At 46.5% G+C, this 23,377-nt stretch overlaps 1 protein-coding gene across 2 annotated transcripts in view; it reads right to left on the reverse strand.

The window, feature by feature from the left end:
- HUNK (hormonally up-regulated Neu-associated kinase) overlaps positions 1-23,377 on the reverse strand; it is a 101,770-nt gene that overhangs the window by 52,669 nt on the left and 25,724 nt on the right. For both annotated transcript variants that reach the window (XM_074360683.1, XM_074360679.1), the window contains exon 2: positions 9,262-9,554. In XM_074360683.1, coding sequence (XP_074216784.1) covers positions 9,262-9,554 — 293 coding nt within the window. The remainder of the gene's footprint in view (positions 1-9,261; positions 9,555-23,377) is intronic.

A 23,377-nucleotide genomic window follows, 5' to 3' on the forward strand; every position in this document is an offset into this window, starting at 1 on the left:
TCAATAAAAAATAAAAACAAATAAAAGTAGTTTTAGCCTAGGTATCTACCCAAACAAACAGAAAACTTATGGACATGAATGTTTACAGCAGCTTTATTCATAATTGTCAAAACTGGGAAGCATCAAGATGTCCTTCAGTAGGTAAATGGATAAACAAACTGTGGGGCATCAAGCAACAAAAAGAAATGAGCTATCAAGCCATGAAAGCCATGGAGGAGTCTTAAGTGAATGTCTTTAAGTGAAAGAAGGTGATCTGAAAAGACTATGTACTGTATGATTCCAACTACATGACCTTCTGGGAAAAACAAAACTATAGGCAGTGAAAATGTCACTGGTTGCCACAGGTTGCAGGAGGAAGGGTAGAGTGAAGAGGTGGAGCACATTTTTTTAGGGTGGTGAAACTTTTCTGTATGGTACTATAATGGTGGCAACATGACATCATGCATTTGTCAAAACCCATAGAATGTACAATACAAAGAGTATCTTAATGTACTGAGTACCCTAAGGAACCCTAATGGAAACAATTAATAATAACATATCAGTATTGGTTCATCAATTGTAACCAATGTACTATTCTATTGTAAGATACTAATAATAGGTCAAACAATGTGGGAGGGAGGTGGGAACTCTGCAGTTTTGCACAATTTTTCTATAAATTTAAAACTGCTTTAAAAATTAAAGTCTATTAATTTTTTTAAGTAGTACCTGGATATCTCCCCTCTTCCTACGAGGTCAGTACTAGGCATGCTATGGTTACCACCAACTGCCTCACTCAGGATGTTCATGCTCGAGCATGCTTACCACCTGAAGTTAATTAAGAATCCATTCAGTACAGTGGGCCACTCAGACCCTCTGCCTGGCTACTCAGCAATGACCCCAAAGGCCACAGATAATACTAAGAGGCCACAGAATTGAAAGTTATTGTCTTGAATAATAAACAAAGGATGAACTTATTCTTAAGGTTTTAGTGTTAGTGTATTACCATGTAACATTAAAAAAAAAAAAATACTGGCAGGCCTCTATTATCCAGAAAGTTCCCTGTGGTCCAAGTGAAAAGCATGGGGTTTACCCTAGCTCCACCCCGAGAGCAAACTAGGTGGCTGTGTTAAGTGTCAGAGCCACCGGATGGGAAGGAAGGTTCTGACAGTTGATGGTTTGCACTTAATGATGGGGCGATGCTCACTTTTGCATTAACGCTCCTTGATTGGATTACTCACTTTGTGGTGAAGAGAGAGTAGAGGGCTCTTCCTCTAGTCCTACAGTGTGAGGGGCTCCTCTCCGTGGCAGGCAAACTTGACGTGGTATGAACTTATAACTGAAAGCCAAAGGGAAGGAATGAAAATGGTCCCTGCTGGAGAGGCAATAGCTTTTCCTTGGCCAAAAGGGAATTCCAAGAGGAGTCAGTGTTGCTGGCAATTAGGTTCTTGTCTCATCCCAGAAAGAATTCAGAGCCAAGATGTGGAGGTCAAGAAAGTTAAGCGAGTATTTATTAAGTGATGGACAGTACCCTTTCAAGGGGAGGGCAGGCAGGCTCAGGTGAGCAGCTTCCCTGAGTTTCTTGGGCATCTGGCTACCTTGGGTGTAAAAACGAATGGGTGGAATATTCATTGGGGAGGGAAGGGCTTGGGGTCCTAGTCCTTGACTTTCATCCCAACTCCACCTATCCGAGGGGAGGAGGGGTTTTGTCCTTATTTAGTCTGGATCGGAAGTGTCATGGCCTCGGTGCATGAGGGGTACTTCTAATCTGCAAGGCTAATTTTATTGTAATGAGGGCATAATGAGCAAAATTACACTTGGACACTGGAAATTTCTGCCCTTTCCCACCTTTCTTTGCCTGCCTCCAGGACACTTGTCACCCCCTAAATGTGTCATCTATCAGTCCAGAGGTTCCTCCTTTCTTCTGTCTTCCCAAGGACCCCAGCTGTTCACAAGATGTATGGTTTCCTGCCATTTGGACCATGCCCCCCCCACCTTTCTCTGTTTATATCTAGTTATCTGCCTGCTCCAACATCAGGACAAGCAAGAAAAGGGAGGGAGCACGTATGGAGGACCTGGTGACTAGGACAGTGCTAAGGGGCAGCGGTGGGAACAGTGTGTCTTGGGAACAAAGGGAAGTGGCCAGTGAAGTGGCCCTTCAGCAAAGCATGAGGAGGGAGCCCAGACCAGAGGAGGCCAACCAGAGTGCAGGTTCAGAGGCTTCTGGACCCTTCTCTGGTAACCAGGCCATTTCAGGGAGAAATGCCTAATGGGGCTCATCATGGCGGCCCTTGGCAGACCTGACCTTGGATTCTGTTCCCTGCACTGTTTGGGGGTGGGGAGTCAGGGTGGGGAGGCATTTTTCCAGAGACTGAGAGAAGGCCCAGGGGAGAGCCCTAACCACCAGCCCTTTATTCTAGGTTATTTCAAAAGAACAAGCTCAAACAGGCCATGACTAACAATTGAAGTTCACCCACGGGCTACCAAGCACGCCTCCCCCTCCCCCCACCCAACCACTCCAAGGTTCCTTCCATTTTTTAAAAGATGGTAATCTCTAGGGTTTGGAGACTGGCTACAGTGAACTCCAATCACTGCCCTCCCAAACAGAGGGGTGGGGAGGTACCCCATTGCCCTAAAAAACACAGAGTCCCCATGCACTGTGGTTGGGGGTGGGGTGGGGAGAAGTGGCAGCTGCTAGGACCCTGCAGAGCAGAGGCAGACAGGAGCAGCACGGGGGAGTGGGGAGTGGGAGTGCGTGTGTGCACACTCACCTGAGTCTGTGCATGGGTGTGCACGTGTGTGGCAGTGCACACACTCCATGGAGGGGTACGTGTATGAGGGTGCATGTGTGTGACTATATATGTTGCATGCATGCCTGCAAGTGTGTTTGTGAGCACACGTGCCCATGTGTACACATGGGCATGCTCTGTGTGTGTGTGTGTGTGTGTGTGTGTGTGTGTGCACGCACATGCTTCCAGAATACTGGGCTGGGAACAAAGGAAGTTTCTCTCCTGGGCCTCACCAGGCCATGCAGCGAAGGTCGAAGGTCGGGCTACTAACAAGCCCCAGGCCTCAACGGAGAGACAGGAACTCAAGAAGGAGCCTGCGGGAGCCACCCAGGGCTGAGACCCAAAAAGAAAGTGAGGAACCAAGAGGCAGAAAGCTGCCAGGATTCCAGGGAGGGGAGAGAGGGATGGAGTGGGACCTGGAGCAGCTGGTGAGGAGCCAGCAAAGGCCCAAAGTCGGGGGGCTGGGCAAAGCCTGGACAAACAGGGCAGCCTGGGGAGGCGAGAAAGACAGGCAGCCGAGGCCAGGTCTCTCCAACGACCCTCTGACCCGCTGAGTGGCCTGGGGCAACTTGTTTAAACTCTCTGAGCCTCGGCTTCTTCTTTGGAAAATGGCATCATAAGAGGGCCGTTTGCAGGTGGAAATGAGAAAGTGGGCCGCTCCCAGCTGAACAACCTCTGAAAAGAGGTGAGAGGCTGGTGAGGTGAGGTGAGGGTAGGCCGTTAAAGATTCTAAGACAACGTGAAGGGGGAGACTCCAGAAAAGACTTGAAACAGGTGGTTCATTTGGCGATAAGCAAACAGTACTGCGAGGCACGAGCCCTCAAATGAAAGGTCAGAGAGAAGGGACTGGGGCAGGAGGCGGGAGGCTGGACCAAGCTCACAGAGGATTAGGTCTGGGGAGGAAGCTGTGCCTGTGCAGACGGCCACAAGATGGATTTCAGTAATAAGCTAAGAATAAAGCATTCAAGGAAAGTACGTAACTCCTCAAGGCAACAGGCATTTTGCAGAGGTTGAACAAGAGGTTTTTTTTTTTTGGTTAGGTTTTATCTTCAAAAGCGCCGTATTAAAACCAAGTGATTTTTTTAATCTTTGATTTATTTACAATATGAGCAATTTGGTAAAACACATGAATAATTTGTTAAGCGTGTACCTAACTTATTTATTCAAAACGAAACCTGTATTGAGCTCCTACAATGCCCCAGGAACAAATTCTGTTTATAAAATGAAACAGCTAGTCATTCACTAAAAAGATGCCACTCTACAAATCGTGACCTGAAAAATAAACAAATTGGTACGACGTCAATGAAGAGACTCCCTTGAAATTCCAGGGAGAATATGAAACATTCCAGAAAGAACATGGAACTGGCTACCAGGAAGCTTCCATGCCAGTGCTAACTCCGACACTAGCTGTATTCATTCAGTTTCCCTTCATTCATCCAACAGTCTTACTGTGTGCATGCTGGGCTGGGCACTGGGCTAGGTGGTGGCCTGTGCAGAGGACAGTTACCAAACAAGCAAGTGATCATGTGAAGAGTATTTGGAGATCAAAGTAGAATTCCGGCGAGTCTATGACAGGGGCGGTGGGGGGTGGGGTGCTTAGCCTGGAGGGCTTCCTGGAGGAGGAGCTGGGACCTGAAAGATGAGCAGAACTCAGCCAGCCAAAGACAGCAAGGCCAGTACAAGCAGAGAACAGCTGTGAGGCCTTGAGTACACAGAACTCGGCCTCCGTGGATAAAATGAATGAGGTAGACTGAGTAGTAATCACAGCAAACACGTACTCAGTACTTACCAAGGGTCCCAGTGTTAAGCACTTTACATGAATTGACTCATTTAATCCTCACAACAGCCACGTGAAGTGGATAATCCCTTATCTCTATTGTGTAGCGGTGGAGAGAGAGGCACAAAAGCCTGAGTGATCTGCCCAGGGCAGCTTCTAAGAGGCAGACCCGGCATGTGGACAGATGCAGGCGGTCTGGCTTCGGAATCCACACGGCTAACCACTGTACATCACAATCCATAAAGTTGTGGGGCTAGAGCTCTGTAAAATCTATTTCCCATCATGTTTTTTCAAGCCTAATTAAATGAAAAGCCTTTGATCTATATAATCAGCACTTCCAGATAGGTGCTCAGGCCCTGGGATCTCCAACAGCCCCTGGGTGTGAGCAGAAGTCACTCCCTTCTCATCTGACTTCCCCTCCCTCCTCTCTCCGAGAAAGCCTGAGTTAAAAGAACTTCTTAATACCCCACCAGTACAGGTTTGGGCCTGCTTCTTGTCAGGCCCTCGAGAACAAAGAAGGGTCCCCTCTCTTGCCCTGCATTCCTCCCACGTGCAGAAGGCCCTTTCCCAATGTTGATGAGTGAGGAAGGTCATGGCCCTGGGAGCGGCCGCGATGACACACAGCCAAGCCCAGGCTCCGGTTCCCTTTGATCATATGTCATTCTTTCTCTCCCAGTCCTTCGGGCCCCCATGGCTTGTCTCTTCCTGCTTAGGGACAGTGGTATTGTGGTACCCTGGTATGTTTTGTCTGCATAGCTTGATTGGACCTTGTTATTCTGAATGAACAAATGAATCTCAAATTAGCCTCTCAGCAGAATCAGCATTCTTGATGATGGATGTTAAGAGTCAACGGTCTACCTAGATTAGGGGACCATCAGATTTTGGCACCCTGCTGGGTGAGCATGGTTGAGAAAAGAAAAAAAAACTCATTAGATTTTTAAACTCAAAGTATCTCAGGCAATCCAAAAACGATGTAATAAAGAAGTTAAGACCATACTCTAACTTTGCAGAAGTTAAAAACAGCCCTATTGCAGCAAAAGACACAAAAGCTATGGCAGGTCCAGTTTAAAACGAAGTTCTCTGCCAGCTAAAGAAGTCTGCTTTATAGACGTTTTGTTTTCTTTTTCCCCTTCTACTTGTCATAGTTACATGATTTTTAAAGATCTTCTTCCTTTAAATGGTATTTAAATAGTTCCATATAGATAATTAAATATTTAGATTTAATTTCACAGGAAATGAGGACTCTGCTATTAAGATGCATTAAGTTGACGATGACATGACGATATGGTATCAGCCTAATCGGGAACTTTTAGAGCATCCTCTAATACACACAACCAAACACCCTTTAAATCACATAATGTAGCCAAATTCATCCTAAATCCTTTCGGATGATCCGATCTGTGTGCTCAGAAATCTGCCTGCTGGGGACTCCGGGACATCTCTGAAATGCTATCTAAATTCTCTTACTCATTTGAAAAATCTAACCTCAAAATAATTTATGAAATTCATTCCACCTTTGCAGCACAAAGGAGAAAATTCTCCATCACTAAAAAGGGCTACAGGATATAACCAGCAGGGAGCCAGATATGTCTACTAAAAATTAGTGGTATAGAACTTTTCAAAGTCAAGATATTCCATGTAAAGCCACTCATGAGTCTATTCTAAACAAACGTTGTCCCGTGAGGTTTCAGCCACCTAATCACTTGTATCCGTGTGTGTTGACACTCATTAACTTGATTTCTAGCGAGGAAAATGAAGAACTCCTCTGAAATGACACCTAGATTTCCAGTCTTCCCTGACTGGGAGCCCCAGACCTCCCCACAGTGTCCCGCTAAGACACAGGACCTGAGGCTTTGCCAGGATTGGCTTATGAATATATTTCCAAAGAGGGAGGAAGAATTAGAATGCTGGAGAGCAGAGAAAGAAAAGGCACACCATCTTTGCTATCAAAACATTATTAAATTCATTCCTTTGACATTCTGACAGTAATTGCGCTGACAGGGATTGGATTTTTGTTAAAATTACTTTAAAAGGGTGTTGAGAATTTCCTGCAGGAGGGACCAGCCAGCAAGGCACAGCCTTCACTGGCTTTTCCTTTGTCGTCCTCAAAATCTTGCGAAGTCCAGTGTGCATCTGACTTTTGACAGCAGGAAACCCTTGTAATAACACCCTGAGTCCCTCAGAAAGCTCTTCCCCTGGTTCTATTTTCCGCCGTGACCTGCGGAGTCAGTAATCCAAGCTGATTCATTCGTGAGGTTTCTGCCTTTGTCATCTTAATCAACGGAGACAGAACCAGGCACTCTGACGACCATCATTTTCCTAATAATGGCAGAACTATGACACGGCAGGTTACACAAGGGTATTGTTGGAAAGAGCCAAAAATAGTCTTATTCACTTCAAATTTCTGAATGTTCCCTTCCTTGTGGATCGAAACTCAAAGAGTTCTAATGAGGCGTGATTTCGTGACAATATGTGTGACTAAAAATACGTACATGGAGAGGTTGCCTTACCTTGGTGAGGAAATGATCTGCTTGAATGGCGCCTGGCCAAGGCTGGCTCCTGGAAAGCTCTGAGCCCCAGACCTCCCCACAGTGTCCCGCTGAGACACAGAACCTCCCCTACTGTGTCCCCCTGAGCCCAGGACCTCCCCCACAGTCTCCCTCTGAGCCCAAGACCTCCCCACAGTGTCCCCCTGAGACACAGGACCTTCCTCATTGTGTCCCCCTGAACCTGGGACCTCCCCTACACTGTCCCAGGTTCTAGCACAGAGGGCAGATCATCCCCTAGTGCCAACCCCACTGGTAGAGAGACAGCCCTCTCCACCTTGAGTTCTTCTGATTAAAGACTTGGAAGCTGCATTCTCACTGATCAGAATATGAATGGCTTTCAAACAGATAAAAGGCACCATTAAGAGTTGAATTTTTAAAAGACATGTTTCCTCAAAAGGTTAAACTTTGGAGTCTGCCCTGTGATACAGCCCTTCCACACCTAAGAGTAGAATTCCCCAAAAGAAATGAAAACATACGTTCACACAATAACTTGCATGTAAATGTTCATGGTGGCGTTAGTCACATCAGCCAAAAGGTGGAAACAACCCAAATGTCCATCAGTGGATTAACAGATAAACAAAATGTGGATTATCCAGAGAATGGAATGTTATTCAGTCATTAAATGAAGGAAGGACTAATAGACTGCAACAGGTATGAATCTTGTAACATTATGTTATGTTCCTTATGTTCCCAGCCATAAGGAACCACATATTGTTTCCATTTATATGAAATGTCCAGAATAGGCAAATGCATAGAGACAGAGAGATTAGTGGCTACCAGGGGCTGGTCAGAGGGGCAGGCATGGAGGCTGACTGCTAATGGGTATGGGGTTTCTTTGGGGGGTTGATGGAAATATTCTAAAAAAATTTTTTTTCTTGGGGGGTAATTAGGCTTACTTATGTATTTATTTATGTAAAGAAGGTACTGGGGATTGAACCCAGGACCTTGTGCATGCTAAGCATGCACTCTACCACTTGAGCTATACCCTCCCTCTTTTGAGCTATACCCTCCCCCTCTGAGCTATACCCTCCCCCCTTAAAATTAAATAGTGGTGATAGGTGTACAACTCTGTGAATATGCTGAAAATGACTGACTTGCACACTTTAAAATGGTGACTTTTATAGTATGTAAATTGTATCTCAATACAAAATATTTTAAACACGTGTGTGCATATATATATATATACACACACATATATATAATTTCCTTCCTCTTGATTTTTAAGTGAGAATCAATTAAACATCAGCCCTAATCTTTCTCAACAACTCAGAGTAATTATCAATTATAATTCCATGAAGGAAGAACAATGCATTTATTGGTGAAGTCAACACTTTCTTGGGAGGAAAAGAGGGCACTTTCCTTTTTCATTTTACTGTATTGTACTGATTTTATTTCACTCTAGCATGAGAAGTCGGTACCCACCACCAATGGCAACACTGCTAAGAATCCTGTTTCTGTTCACTTTGCCTGCAAAGCTCCTGCTCAGGAGGAAGCAGGCTGTTGAAAAAAAAAAAAAAAAAGGTTGATTTTCATAATAATTTGCAAGGTGGGTTTGGCTTATGGGGAACATCCCTCACTTTCAAAAGCAAGTTCACAATTCAAATGGTGATTCAATTCAATTGAATAAAACAGCTATTGAACAAAAACCATATGTAAAGCAAATACAATGAAAGCACCATCACTCAGTGAAAAGCCATTTCATGCCATCTTAACACTGATGCTTCTTTCGGGCACCTGAGTAACTGTTCTCATAACTTTACAAATAATTATAAGAGCAGCCAACACTTAACAAGTCCGTAACTATGTACCAAACACTCTTCCAAGCTCTTTCCATATATTAACTCATTTCCCCTTACACCAACCATGAGATATATATCATTATTACTCCCATTTACAGAAGAAGAGACTGAGGTTCAGAGTGGTTAAGTAACTAGCCCACGCAACTATTAAAGGACGGAGCCAGGATGCAAATCCAGGCACCTCTGGCTTCAGACACCACTCTTTTAACCCCACATTAGCATTAACCCAACTCACAAAACAGTTCCATGAATCGAAAATGTAGAAGAACTGTAAAACATGCTACAAGGACTCAGCCTTGTTTGGAGCACACTGTGTCAGCGCCGTCCATTTGGCACGGAGCTGGCGATCAGCAGCACGGCATGGCCCTTACCTGTGGACCACCCCGGCCCGGTGCAGGTGCTCCACCGCCGAGATGAGCTGTCTGATGTATCTGCGGGCTTCAGATTCCTCCAGCCGCTTCTTCTCATATATCTTGTGCATCAGGTTGCCCCCAGGACACAGCTCCATGACCAGGTAGTAGCTGTTTTCCGTCTCTAAGATATCGAGGAGCTGGGTGATGTTGGGGTGGCGGATCATCTGCTGGATCTGCCCCTCTCGCCGAAGGTTTTTGGTGACATAGGTGTCCTTTTTGGCTCTCTTCTTGTCGATGACTTTTATGGCCACCTAAAGAGACACCAGGAATATGGCTGCACTCAGACACTGCAGGCAAAATTTATTCCCTGACCATTCACAAAGCCTTAGGAAAACACACAGCGACTCCTCTGCACCAGGAGAAAACCTTATCTGAAATAGCATCAAGGGAAAAAAAGAAAAATGGAACATCAGCAAAGCTCTAAAGATTCAATTATTAGAGAAAAGAATGAAATTTACTTAAGCAAACTTGAATGGTTGACTGAAAGGCTCAGTGAAGAGTCGGTGTCAAACCTGGTTCTCCGCAAGGTGAAAACAAATTCTCCTCCAGCAAAGGCCCCTCCCTACTCCCTCTCAGGCCTCAACACCATCCCTCAAGGTTGCCCCCCCCCCAGCGCCTCCATTTCTGAAACACCAAATCCGCCCCCATCTTCAGTTCGAGGGCATGGTTCGGGAGCTGGGGGTGGCAAAGCCCAGTGATGCAGCACCCCGCCCCTCCCCCTCAGGCCAGGCGGCCTCTGCCCTCCGATGGTTACCTCTTCCCCTTGTGATCGCTGCACAGGTTAACTCTTGGCCCTAAGCCAGGCCCCAGCCTGTTGCTGCCCCAGAGTCCCATCTCAACTGCCCATTGGACATTCTCCTGGGCCACTTCCCTCACAACCAAAATCACATGTGTGGACCTCCCAGCATTGTATAAAGACAGGGAAAGACAGAGGGAGGGAGAGGAGAATGGACCTAAGGACGGAGGGATGGAGAGGAAGGGAAGATCGTCTTCTGCCCAAATCTGCACCCTTCCCCACTCTCCCCTGTCTTTTGACGGCTGTCACCAGTCCACTCACCTGGCCTTGAAACACACCACTGGTTGCCCTCCTTTTGCCTTATATCTTCACTCCTCTTGAATGTGACCAGCCACATTGATTCCTTCTGCTGACCGCCTCCCTCACTTTTCCTTCCTCTCTGTTCCCACGCAGATCGGGTTCATTAAGGACCTTGCCTCATAGCACCCGGACGCGCTGTCTCTAGCAAGATGCTGGTAACCCAAGGAACATTCTCATACAAGGTACTGACTCACTGGGCCCCAGGACGAAAACAGTGGGCCTTCCATGTCTGTTTACTTCCTTTTTTTGTAACTGCTTCATAATGCACTCAATGTATAAGTACAGAAGTGATCAATCAATAGAAGATTGATAAACGACTGACTGACTGGTAGGTAGACAGATACATGTTTGCAGTGAGGGGTTCAAAAGTTATTTCCTTGACATAGGTTTCTGATTAAAAAAGTAATAAAAGTCTGGCCACCACTAGCTTGGACTATGACATCAATATATTCCTCCTGGACCCCTGAATACACTCTATGCTCTGCCCTGAAATCAGGTCTAAAACTCTGATTTCCTGCTTAAAGCTCTCTGGAGGCTCACTGCCACCCACAGGTCCACAACCCCAGCCCAGCCCCATGGACTCCAGCCCGACTCCCAGCACCCAACACAGGTCTCCTCCCAGAACGCTCAGTTACGCTCCAAGCTTGTACTCACACCACCCCTTCACCCATTCAAATCCCCTCTCCTGCAGAGGCTAACCCCAGTCCCACCGCCTTCTAGAAAGTCTCTTTACCTCTCCTTCCTTACGCTCCCACCACACCCACCACTTGCGATACCATTTAAAGCACCCATCCCTTCCTGCGGGGACCCTCCTCTCTTCACCTCACATGGTACTTTGTAAACAAGTGACCACTTGGTCACCAACTGAGGAAATCAGTGAACTTTTTTTTTTTTTTGGATCATTGAAGCAAAAATAGCTATAAACAGCTTCATCTGTTCTCTCTTCTGGAGAACAGTCTTTTTTGTTTGTTTGTGTTTTGTTTTCATTTATAAATTTAAACACCCTTCCAATTAACATCAATTTAATGGACCAACATTTAAACATTTAATGTTTAGAGAACAGTCTTTTTTTTCATTTTTAGTTTTTGAGTTGAGATATAGTTGACATATAACACTGTATTCGTTTCAAGTATCCAATAAGGATTTGGTATATGTATATACTGGGAAATATTTATCACAATAAGTTTAGTTAACATCCATCACCATCATTACAAGTTTGTGTGTAGGATGAGAACTTTTAAGATCTTCAGTGTTAGCAACTTTCTAATGGACAATACAGCATCGTTAACGATATTCATCACATTTTACATTACATCCCCAGGACTTCTTTATCTTATAACTGGATGTTTGTACCTTTTGATCACCTTCGCCCATTTTAATGGGGATTTTCAGACCCATTATGACTAAGAGGGGATAACGAGCCACTGGACCACACAAGCCGGGTGCCTGCACTGTCCCAGGGCAATGTGAGGGTGATGCTGTCCACTCACAGAAGCGGGCTGTAGTTTGACCCCCCCTAGTTCAACAGATACTAGACTAAAAGCTTTTAAAACTGTACACATTTGTGACTATATACATATATATATATATATCTCCATCATCTTGTGGGGGGTGGAGAGAAAGAGGGATGCTGGAAAGTACAATAAGATTCCATCTTTGCTCGAGTCTATGTTACAATGTTTTAAAAATTACACCCTTTGGCAATGAAACTCTTAAAAGTACTATGAATAAACAACAGCCTGAAAGCCCAGCAGTAATACGATCTGCCTTCCCTAACAGAGCACACGATTATCATTAGGATATTCTGCTTCACCCTTTAATTGCCTGTAGCAGGTTATATAACAGCTACCCAGAGACACTAAGTCCCCATCCTTGGACCACGTAAATGTGACCTTATTTGGAAAAAGGGAAGGATTTTGAGATGAGATTAACCTAGATTGTCTGGGTGCACCCTATCTGTCAGCACAAGTGTCTTTATTAAAATAGAGGCAGTGGGAGATTTCACACACATTCACACAGACATCCAAGTGATGAAGGGGGCAGAGATGGCCGTGATGGGCCACAAGCCAAGGAGTAATGCAGCCACCAGAGGCTGGCAGAGGCAAAGGACGGATCCTCCGGAGCCATCAGAGGGAGCACAGCCCTGTCGACACCTTGATTTTGTTCCAATGAGATTGATTTTGGACTTTTGGCCTCCAGAACTGTGAGAGAATAGATTTCTGTTGTTTTTAAGCCACTCAGTTTGTGATAATTCATTACAGCAGCACAGGACACTAACACACCAGGTGTGTGCCCCACCACCCTCTGACTTCTTGGTTCCCAAGTTCTACTGATTCTCAGAGTCCCTCAGTGAAAAACCTGGACCCTTAGGCAGCCTTACCTGGAGAAGGTTTCCTATAAAGCCCTCTCTCTATTTTTAAACACCCTTTCTTGTAAGCATCCCTAAACTTGTAAGCTCTGCACTGATAATGCTGCAAATAGAATGCCATTCTTGATTACACAAAATCATTTCATCAACTTCAATTGTAACAATCAAAATGGGAAAACTGAATGGGAAATGAAGGAAAAGGCAATGATCAATGATTACCAAAGGGAAGCATCTAATTTAATTTGACAGTAATCAGAGACTTACAGGCACTGATCCTACCAGGGTGGAGCCCAGTGTGATGATGGGTCTCTAGCTGAAAAGATAAACTGCTTTAGTGAGGAGAGTTTTAAAGATTAAATCTGCGCGGACTGACTGAGGACCAAGTCCAAGGACTAGACTGGAACTCCCAACCTGGTTCTCTTCAATGGATCCCAGTTGCAAAGCCTCCTAAAATTTTACAGAGGAATCTGTTTTCACAGACTGCCCCCGTATTTCCAATGGCGGGAAATTAGTAGCAAGAGAATGACACGGCTCCTGAATAGCACAGCTGAACCGGATTATTCAGCAACTTCCCTCAGTGTGAAAAGAAGTTGCACTTTTCACAATATGGCAAGTCCCACCTCCCACCACCAGAAAAATACCTACCAGTGATGGACAAGATCAGTAAACTTTTAAATAGCTAAGCCCATAAGAAAGAAAAGGAAATCCCCAAAGGCCAAAAAAAAAAAAAAAAAAAAAAAAAGAGCAGATTTAAGAGGAAGAGGCAGCACCTGTGGGGCAGAGAAATAGAAGATACAGGAGAGAAGGGAAGACTTCAGGCAAGGAGTTCCTGAGGGAGGAAAGGAACAGGGGGAGGAACTCCTCTCTGCAGGGAAGAGGGGCACCACTGTCCCCCACCGTCCCCACCGCAGGAAAGAAGGAACGGGAGTACGTGGATCCCAGGTCATTAGGAGAGGGGCCAGCTGCAGAAAGGCATTCACGCTTCACGGCCCTGGCTATGTATCAGGAGAAAAATTCCAGCATAGAATTTTACTTAGGATGCACAAAGGCATATGGCCCCGGTCACGGCTCACACCTCCACAAACCAATCGGTACCTGAGATAACGTACTGTGTAAAGCACTCAGAACAACATCTGACACCTAGTAAATGCTCCTGAAATTGATGCCCCTATTATCATTACCATTTTACTTTCACTGAGGCAACCTGTAGAGAGGGCGAAAAGCATTCAAGCTAAGTTCAGCTAAGAAAAAAAAAATGTGACTTCCTTGACCCGGTGCTTTAGCATATTACAAAGAAGAAGGAGAAGCCTGAACTACATTTCAGTGTTTTGAACTCTCTGGAATAGAGTCACTTTTAAATCCCAAGGCAGTGGTTTAATATCAGTCTAGTCTCCCATCTTCTTTAAATATTGACTCAGTGGAGACTGTCTACATGGGATCAGAGTTAACAGGATTTAAAACGCATCCCTTCATCCCGAGTCACCCTTCACTGCCTTTAAATTCATTCCTCTGCAACACATCAAGGATTGTTCATGTAGCCAATCTCCAGAATGAAAAGGCAGATGTAAAACGGCTGAGGAAGGAAACCCCTGATCAAAGACACTGCTCTTTAAAATATCACAAAAACATATATGTTTACCCATTAGACAATGTATCATGTGTTTTTGTAAGTTCAGTCTTTCTTTTTTTATTTATTTAACATTTTTTATTGAGTTATAATCATTTTACAATGTTGTGTCAAATTCCAGTGTAGAGCACAATTTTTCAGTTATACATGAACATACATATATTCATTGTCACATTTTGTTCTCTGTGAGCTACCATAAGATCTTGTATATATTTCCCTGTGCTATACAGTATAATCTTGGTGATCTATTCTGCATTTTGAAATCCCAGTCTGTCCCCTCCCACTCCCTGAGTTTGGTCTTTCTCTAATCAAAGTGCTTTTATACCGTGAAATCTTAAATAATCAGAACACAAAGAGAATAGGAGGCCCTGATCAGCTGGATTTTCTTTTTTTTTTTTTTTCAATTTTGTTATAGATTTTTTTCATTTTTTCTAATGAAAGTCCTGGGGATTGAACCCAGGATCTCATGCATGCTCAGCATGTGCTCTACCACTGAGCTATACCCAGCCCCCTGAATTTTCTTTTTACATGGAAATTAGCCAAAAAGAGATTTGTTTCCAAAACATGTTGGTTTCTTAATGAATACTACATGTTAAACGCAAATGAATCTTTTCTTCTTCAGCAAACATTTATTAAGCACCTAAAATATACCTGACACTGTCCTACGTGCCAAACGCACACTATGAAAGAGATGTGGACCTTCAGGCCCATTTGCAGGGATAATTCAGATTTTGTTATAGTGGCTTAAGACAGCCACTCATCATGGGCTGCACTGTGTACCTCCAAATTCACATGTTGAAGCCCTAACCCCTAACGTGACTATATTTGGAGATAGGGCCTTTAGCAGTAAAAAGATTAAATGAGGTCATAAGAGCGGTAGGACTGCTGCCCATGCAAGACAAGGAAGAGATACTGGAGATCCCTCTGCCCACATATGCACAGAGGAAAGGCCATGTGAGGACACAGCAAGAGGACAGCCACCTCCAAACCAAGGAGGCACGCCTCACCAGAAAGCAGCCCTACCGGCATCTTGATCTTGGACTTCCAGCCTCCACAGCTGTCAGGAAACAAATGATTGTCATTGAAGCCACCCAGTCTGTGGTCTTTTGTTATAGCTGGCCAAGCAGAACAGACCGTCTGAGCATCATACAGTTCTAAGGGTTCCCTTGCCCTGCAGAAGAGCCTGACTCTAAGTAAGAACCAAGGGCTAGCGTCCATTCTCCAAGGGCCGGGGTCAGATCTGATGGCCCCTTTCCTGACATCACCCTGCCTTCCACACTGTGGAAGTTCAGATGGTGGTCCGGCACAGCAGCTGGGCACCCAGGCTCCAGGGCTGGGCGCCTTGACCTCAGAGCCTGCCTCTGCCACCTGAGTTCCTTCACTGTTATAAAAACTGAGGCGGAGAATAGTGCCTACCTCACAGGGATGTTGGGGATATAACTGAGGAGACCCAGGAAGGATGCTGAGTGCTGGGCACATTCATGGGAGCCCTCAATAAGGGTCCACTGTTAGGATCTGCATATTTTGTGCAGGAAGAGTGAGTAAAAGCAGAAGCCAGGAAGCCCCCGTCACCCAGCTCCCATCCCCATCACTGCCTAAGTCCTTGCCAGGGTCCCTGGTGCCTCCTGACCACCCAGTCCATGAGGTCACTCCCTCTCCTTGCCGTCTGCGGGCCTTGCACCTCCTGTTCTTCCTCCCAGCCCAGCCTTCCCGAGGGTCTCCTCCCTCCTCACATTAGGGATGTCCCATCCATCTCTTCCACTTCCGTGACTCCTATGGCCTTCCATATGCTGAGAAGTGCCAACTCCTCCATCCCGCTCATACCTCTCTCCCGAGCTCTGACGGGCCTGTAGATATCTCCATCTGGATGGTCCATGGGCTTCCAAAGCCATCACTTACCCCTGTTCCTCCCTGAGGCTCCCCAGCTCAGCCCAAGATACCTCCCTCCACAGGCGCCCTTGAACCCCAGCTGTGTATCCTCCCCCACCCACCGCACTCCTAGTCCCACAGCTCATTCATCACCAGGGCCTGTCACCTCCACCTCTTAAAATCTGTCCTCCCCATTCCCCTCCACTGCGTGCTGCACCACCATCCTCTCTGGCCTGGATGGGGCTCCTCTCCCTACCTCCGGTCTCCTATTCCTGCCTGGAATCCCCTCCCACCCAGCGCTCTCCATCTGGCCAACTCCCACCTCCCAGTCCTCTCTCTGACCTCAGATTACAGTTGGCTTCTCCCCTCCAGACTGGCTCGTGTCACCCTGCACTTACTTCCCCAGCTGTCACACCCATCACACACACACTCTGAACAACTGGGGACTCCCTCCCCGCTGTCATTTCCAGTAAAGCAGGAGTTGTCTGGCCTCCTTACTTTTGTGTTCCCGGCTTCCAGCCCTGGGCTTGGCTCATCAAGACCAAGGACAGGAAGGAAAGAAAGAAAAGAAAGAACAAAAGATCCCCCCAATCTGCCATGGCCGGTCAGGATGGTGAGTTTGGGGCCATCTCTACGCCTGCCTTGGGTAACCTAGCCCCTCAAGCCCTCGCCTTCCTCAGCGACAACACAGGGGGACCAAAATCCTTCCCTTCAACCATTAGAATGATCAAATGTGATGCCACCTGTGGACGTGGTTTCAGCTCATGTGTGACTGTGGTGCAGAAACACAGCCCCCACCCCCCACTTCTCAGAGAGCCTTCCCTAACCGGCCTGATTAGAGCTGCTCCCACGCCCTCCCCCCACCTCCCAGCCGGCAGCTTCCACAATCCCTTTACTCTATATTCTGCTTTTCCACTGGGCAACAATAGGACGTTCCTCCTCCCCGGCACACATTTCTCCCACTTCCAGATCCCCTCCCTAGATTCTGGAATTAGCCCTGCTGGATCCTTCTTGCTCTTCTTCGAGCCTCATCCTTTTACATAGAATACTCTTCTAGAACCCCATTCCTGGCACCAGCCCCCATTGTCACTGCAAACATCACTCACCCTTCCATGCCCAGTGCCTCGCAGTGTCAGGAACAGAGAAGCTCAATAAACACGTACTGGACCAAGAACACAGCCAACGTCTGGGCAAGTTAAGGAAAGAGGAAGGAAGGGAGGAGGCCAGGGGAGAGGGAGGGTGGACAGGTGGCCACAGCACCCCCATTACATGCATGCCTTACAGAAGCCAGACGACGCACACTAAGGTCTCCTGCTAGAATACAGATCAGATGACCCTGAACAAACAGTATCCCTGGTGACCCTCTCGGGTGAGCCAGAGCAGAGACTGAAACTCAGGACCACTGCCAAGCTAAAGGCATAGGGACAGTGGTCTCCTGCTCACCACATGTGGACCGCAGCTGTACAGCCATCTTGCTGCAGAAAGCAGGTTCTTACTTCCTGAAAGTCTGGCTGAGAGCTGGGAGAAGTCACTACGGGGAAGGGGTGCTGGAGAAGATAGCCATGATCTGCGTTAAAGCCTGCTTTCTGGGCACCTGGCGTCCATCAGGGAAGCAGCCTCATTCTCTCATCAGCCACGCCCGTGTGCCCTTAGTTCCCTCCCACCCCAACGTCTAATTCTGGGCTGTACCCCTGCCAGGTACACCCTTTCTCCCCCCTAAGCTTGTCTGAACCATCTGTCACCTTCTCTAGAACAGCTAATCTCAAGGGACAGGAAAGTTCTCCCAAAGCAAGAACCAACCAGAATCCCATGTCTCCCATAGACTGGAGACCCCACACACAGCTGCCTACGTCTCTGACCGCATCCCCCTCCAGTCTCCTCATTCTCTCTGCTCAACCACTGGCCTCCCTGCAGTTCCTAGGATGTGACAGGTGTATTCCCGCCCTGGCCACAGACTCACTCCCTCGCCTCCAAGACTTGCCGAGGTGTCACTTCAGAGGGGCTCTCCTGACCCACCTAGTGACAGCCACACCCACCCGGCACTCACCATCCCCTTCCGTCTGCTTGTCCCCCTCATACTTATCCCTTCTTTAATCCTACAGAACTCATCTACTGAGTGTAGAACCTGCTTGACCCATGGCAGCTCCCAGAGGGAAGAGACAGTCCTCTGTCTCCTCCGCTGTCATTTTCTAATCATCCAGAAGGGTCTCTGGCTCATGGACAACACTCAGTGAATACATCTTGAATGAACGAAAGAATAAATGCAAGTGCAGTTGGGAGAAATGATTCTATTAACTATGTCGGAACCTGTTATGGACCGAATTGTGTCTCCCCTCAACTTCACATGTTAAAGATTCAACCCCCAAGGTTGAACTTGGAGTTCGGTCTTTACAGAGGTAATTAAGGTGAAGTGAGGACATAAGGGTGGGGCCCTAAGCCAATAGGACTGGTGTCCTTGTAAGAAGAGGAAGAGACACCAGGGATCTGCCCACACAGAGAAAAGGCCATGTGAGGACACAGCAAGAGGACGGCCATCTGGGAGCCGAGGAGAGAGGTCTCGGGAGAAATCAAACTGGCTGACACCTTATTCCTGGACTTCCAGCCTCCAGAACAGCGAGACATTGAATGTGTTGTTTAAGCCACCACGCTGGAGTATTTTGTGGTGGCAGCCTGAGCAGACTAACACAGAACCTTCGTGAAAGTTATGAGTGATGACAGGATGGCTTGCTTTGTAGATGTTACTACAACAATCAAATCTGGGTGACAAAACTGGATGAAGTCCACTGAGCGGGGCTGAGCTGGAAGGGACGCCCCGAAAGCCACAAAGAAAACAGCAAGGGGCCGAGAGCTCTGAGGCTCCAGGCTCCAGCCCAAGCCTGAATTCGGTGTAAAAGGGCTGAAAACTGTGGTGATTAGCATGACCCAGTGGGACGTATTGGAAATAAATTGGTTTCACGCCTTCTTTCCGAGAAACGGTTGGTGTAAACGCATCGGAGTGAAACGGGCGCCTGTGTGGAGGATACTTATTTAACAGAAAGCAGAAAATATCCCCAGCCGGCTTTATAATTAATTTCAGGGTTGCTCCAATTCCCGGAGAAAGGATGCTAGACAGCAAGGCCAAATTCTTTTCTAGGGGCCCATTAATTGCTGCTATTTATACAGCAAAACAGGACAGCTCTGACCCCGGGCCCCCCGCCGGCCACCCTCCCGCGGCGGCACGCTCAAATGTCTTTGTGGAAATGAGGGGGAAAAGTTGCCTTCCCCAGTTTAAACAACAGAGCTCATTAGGACCGATCCTGGCGACAAGAGCAGAACCCAGAGCTGGATAAATGCAAAGAGCTCAACTCTAGTTTAAGAAAAAAATCAAGCCAGCTCACAATGCAGGGCTGGGAGACCCTCCCATGTCCTCCCCGGGAAGTTCTGAAGCCACGATAACCGGGTCTCTGTGCCATGAGTCCAGCTCTGATTCAGAAAGCAAATCACGTCCTGACACCCTGGAAACATCCTGCTGGTGCGAAACGAGAAACTGGTTCCTGTGAGGGAGGAAAAATGCAAGAGAAATTTGAGACAGCAAGGTGGCCTGACCAGGTGCCTCAGGAAGGGCAGAATTGTGCAATTGTTGGAATTCTTGCCAAAAGCCCATCTACTTCATTAAAATATGTGTGCTTCCTTTTCATCAAAATGTATTTATTATCCATAAGGATAAAAGTAACCCCTAATTCCCTGCCCAGCTGGAATTCACCAAAATTCAGGAATCCTAAGGGGAGACGAGGTACAAATTAAAACAGGTAATGCTAGAATCATTCCTCCTTGGTTTTGGAAGAGAGTCAAAAAGCCCCAGCTCAGTAACAAGAATACAAGTTTTTTGAAACCAGGGGTAATTCATTTTGGTATTCCCCACAGCGCCTGGCTCCCGAAGCAAAAAATACATTAAATCACTAAATACATTGGTTAAAAAACTGAATGCCCATTTGTCTCAAATACCCTTCAACACCGATCCCCCAGCAGCCTCATCCTGCTCCATCTCTCTTCCAACTCAGCCCCATTTTTAATCACCTAGAACGTAACTCGGGGACAATACTGAGGAAGCCTCAAATTACATCATCTAGAAGCAATTGATCCATGGAATCCAAAAGATAATGGCATGGTTAGGCATGACTACCTCTCCCCAGCCATCACTGTCAACTGGCTGAGAACAGCAACTCCCCACTGCCCCGGGGACACCCACATGGACAGCCTGCAACCCAAACCTCCCATCACAGCCTCTCCAAGAGCACACCCACTATGTTCCTCCCCTAAGACAATCGCTGTCTGTGCTCTCCACACTGAGGCCATCATCCTCCCCATCTACTGGCTGAGCAGTCCACTCCCTCCACCCCCTTCCCCTTTCCCCAGAGATAACCAATCACCAAGTCTCTTCTGTAAGTTTCCTTGCTCACCACCCCCATTGCTGCTGGTCCAGCCTCCTGAGGGCTCCCTGAGGTTCCCTCAAGTCTCCAGCTTCTTCCTTGTCTACACACTGAGGCATGTTTTCTTTCTAAGGATGGTTATGATCATCTTCTGTGCTCAGAAATCTTTAATACAAACTTGATTCCTTAATAAGAAATTAAAAATCCTTCATAATCTGGTACTAGCACCCTGCCACCCTTACCTCCCCCTCTGCTTCTTTTTGAACCAAATTTTATTTTGACTAGCTTGCATCCCATCAACTTTCATTTAGCCCAACTGCTTTCAGTCCCATAAAGTCTTCATTCTTTAAATGTTTTCACATAATAGTGAAAATAGACATACACACTCCTTAAGTTCTTGTCTGTTTTTTTCTTATTTATTTTGATTTTGATAAAAGACACCTAACAGAAAATCAAGCATTATCAAGTACACCATTCAATGGTATTAAGTATATTCATATTGTCATACAATCATCACACCCATCCATCTCCAGAACTCTTTTCATCTTGCAAAACTGAAGCTCTGTACTCTTAAAGCAATAGCTCCCTGCGACCCCTCCTCTGGTAATCACCTTTCTACTTGTTTCCATGAGTTTGATTTTTTTTTTAAGATTCCATATAAGTGAGATCATGCAATATTTGTCTTTCTATGTTTAGCTCATTCTACTCAGCATAATGTCCTACAAGTTTATCCATGTTGTCACAAATGGCAGGATTTCCTTCTTTTTCGTGGCTAAATAATATTCTATTATATATGCATTATGTTACATTTTCTTTATCCATCCATCCGTCAACAGATGTCATCTGTTAATTTGTTTCCATATCTTGGCTATTGTGAGTAATTCTTAACAAGACAGTTTTACATTTTTTTCACACTAACTCTCTGAAATTTGACATGTATTTCTCGCTCTCAGCTGATCTCAGTTGAGATCAAGCACACTTCCAGTGTTCAACAGGCAAATGTGGCAAGCGGCCAGGGTTGGATAGTGCAGTCTTGGTTCCATGGCTCTGGCCAAGTCACTCACCCTCTGAGCCCAGGACCCCGCACAATGTCTGCCTGAGACTGAGACAAAGCACTCAACTAGAAAAAAGTCTGGTGAATGAAGAAAGAAATGAAGAAATGCTCCCTTGTTTTCATCTGCAAATTGTGTAGGAGATTACCAATCACACCAATTTGTAGTGAAAATAAAAGCATGCCTTCTGGAGCCAACCAAGGTCTTGCCTCAGGCAAAAAACTTAACCTCAGTAAACCTCAGGCTGTTCATCGGTAAACTGAGGGATGATGATGGTGGCCAAGATATAGCATGTAAAGTGCCTGGCACAAAGTGAACACATTATTTGTAGTTAAAACTGAGCAAACAATAGTAAGAACACAGTAGGATCAGGATACTGCTGCTCTAGTGACATAGTGCTAATGGGGAGAGGAAGGAAGGAAGACAGGGAGGGAGGGAGGGAGGACTGCAGGGGGAGAAGGGAGTGTCTCATGGAAACCTTTGCAGAGGAGGGATGTGCTGCTCAAGGTGGAAAAGAGTTCACCGGTCCTCACGATATGGGGGAGGGCAAAGGCCCGGGGGAGGGAGAGATGCGGCTCCAGGAAAGGATAGAATAATAGCTGTGCACTAACTGAGCGCAGGAATCCTCACCAGCCCTCCCGTCTCCAGCGCCCCGGACGGACGGCTGATGCCCTCTCCCACGATGTCCTCAATCAGCGTCTACTGAAGGCTTCCCTGTGCCACGTGCGCACAAAGCTTCCTTCCTCGCCCCTTAAATCACGCGTTAAACATCAGGGCTGGCCTCAGAGCCTGTGTTCATCAGAAAGAGAAAACTAGGTCTTTTTCCCTCTCCGCTCTGATTTATACGCCTCCATTTATGGTGTCAGTCTGGGTGAAAGCAGAATTTGTGTTCCTGCAGTGACACCATAAATCCTTCTGGTCTCCCTTCCTCTTGCTGGGAATCCTGAATGCTCTGCTCCCACTGACAGCAGATAATGGCTCTTAGGGGAGACAAGGAATTCACAAGCAGGTCACAACGGGACTAGGAGGGAGGGGCGTGCGTGTCTGCCTGCGCTTGTGCGCGGAACGGGGACCGCGTGGAGAGTGCCTGGGGGAAACCGTAGGACACCAGCCCTTGATTCTTTTTTCTCTTTTTAATATAGATTGTTCTGGCAATCACTTTAATTAATGTCTCCCAGCGTATTTGTTCGCGAGCGCTGCCATGAGAAACCACATCAGACGGGCAGCTTCAACAATGGAAATTTATTCCCTCAGGGTCCTTGAAATCTGAGATCAAGGTGTCCACAGGTAGGTTTCTTGTGGGGCCTCTCCTTGGCTTGTAGATGACTGTCTTCAGCCTGCATCTTCATGTGGTCTTCCCTCTTGCATGTCTGTGCCCTGATCACCTCTTCTTATAAGGACACCAGTCATATTAGGTTAGGGGTCACCCAAGTGACCTCATTTAAACTTAATCACCTCTTTAAAGACCCTAACTCGGGGGGGGGGGGGAGCGGTTAGGACTTCAACATCGGAATTTGGCGAGGAGACACAACTCAACCCATAACATCCAGTAAAACGTCTCACAAACTTTAAGAGAAAGGAAGCAACAAATCTAAAGGAGAAGGAAGCTCACCAACAATGTGACCTGAGTAAACTCAGTTCCAACAATCACAC

This window comes from Camelus bactrianus, chromosome 1, assembly GCF_048773025.1.
Source record: "Camelus bactrianus isolate YW-2024 breed Bactrian camel chromosome 1, ASM4877302v1, whole genome shotgun sequence".
Taxonomy (NCBI): Eukaryota; Metazoa; Chordata; class Mammalia; order Artiodactyla; family Camelidae; genus Camelus; species Camelus bactrianus.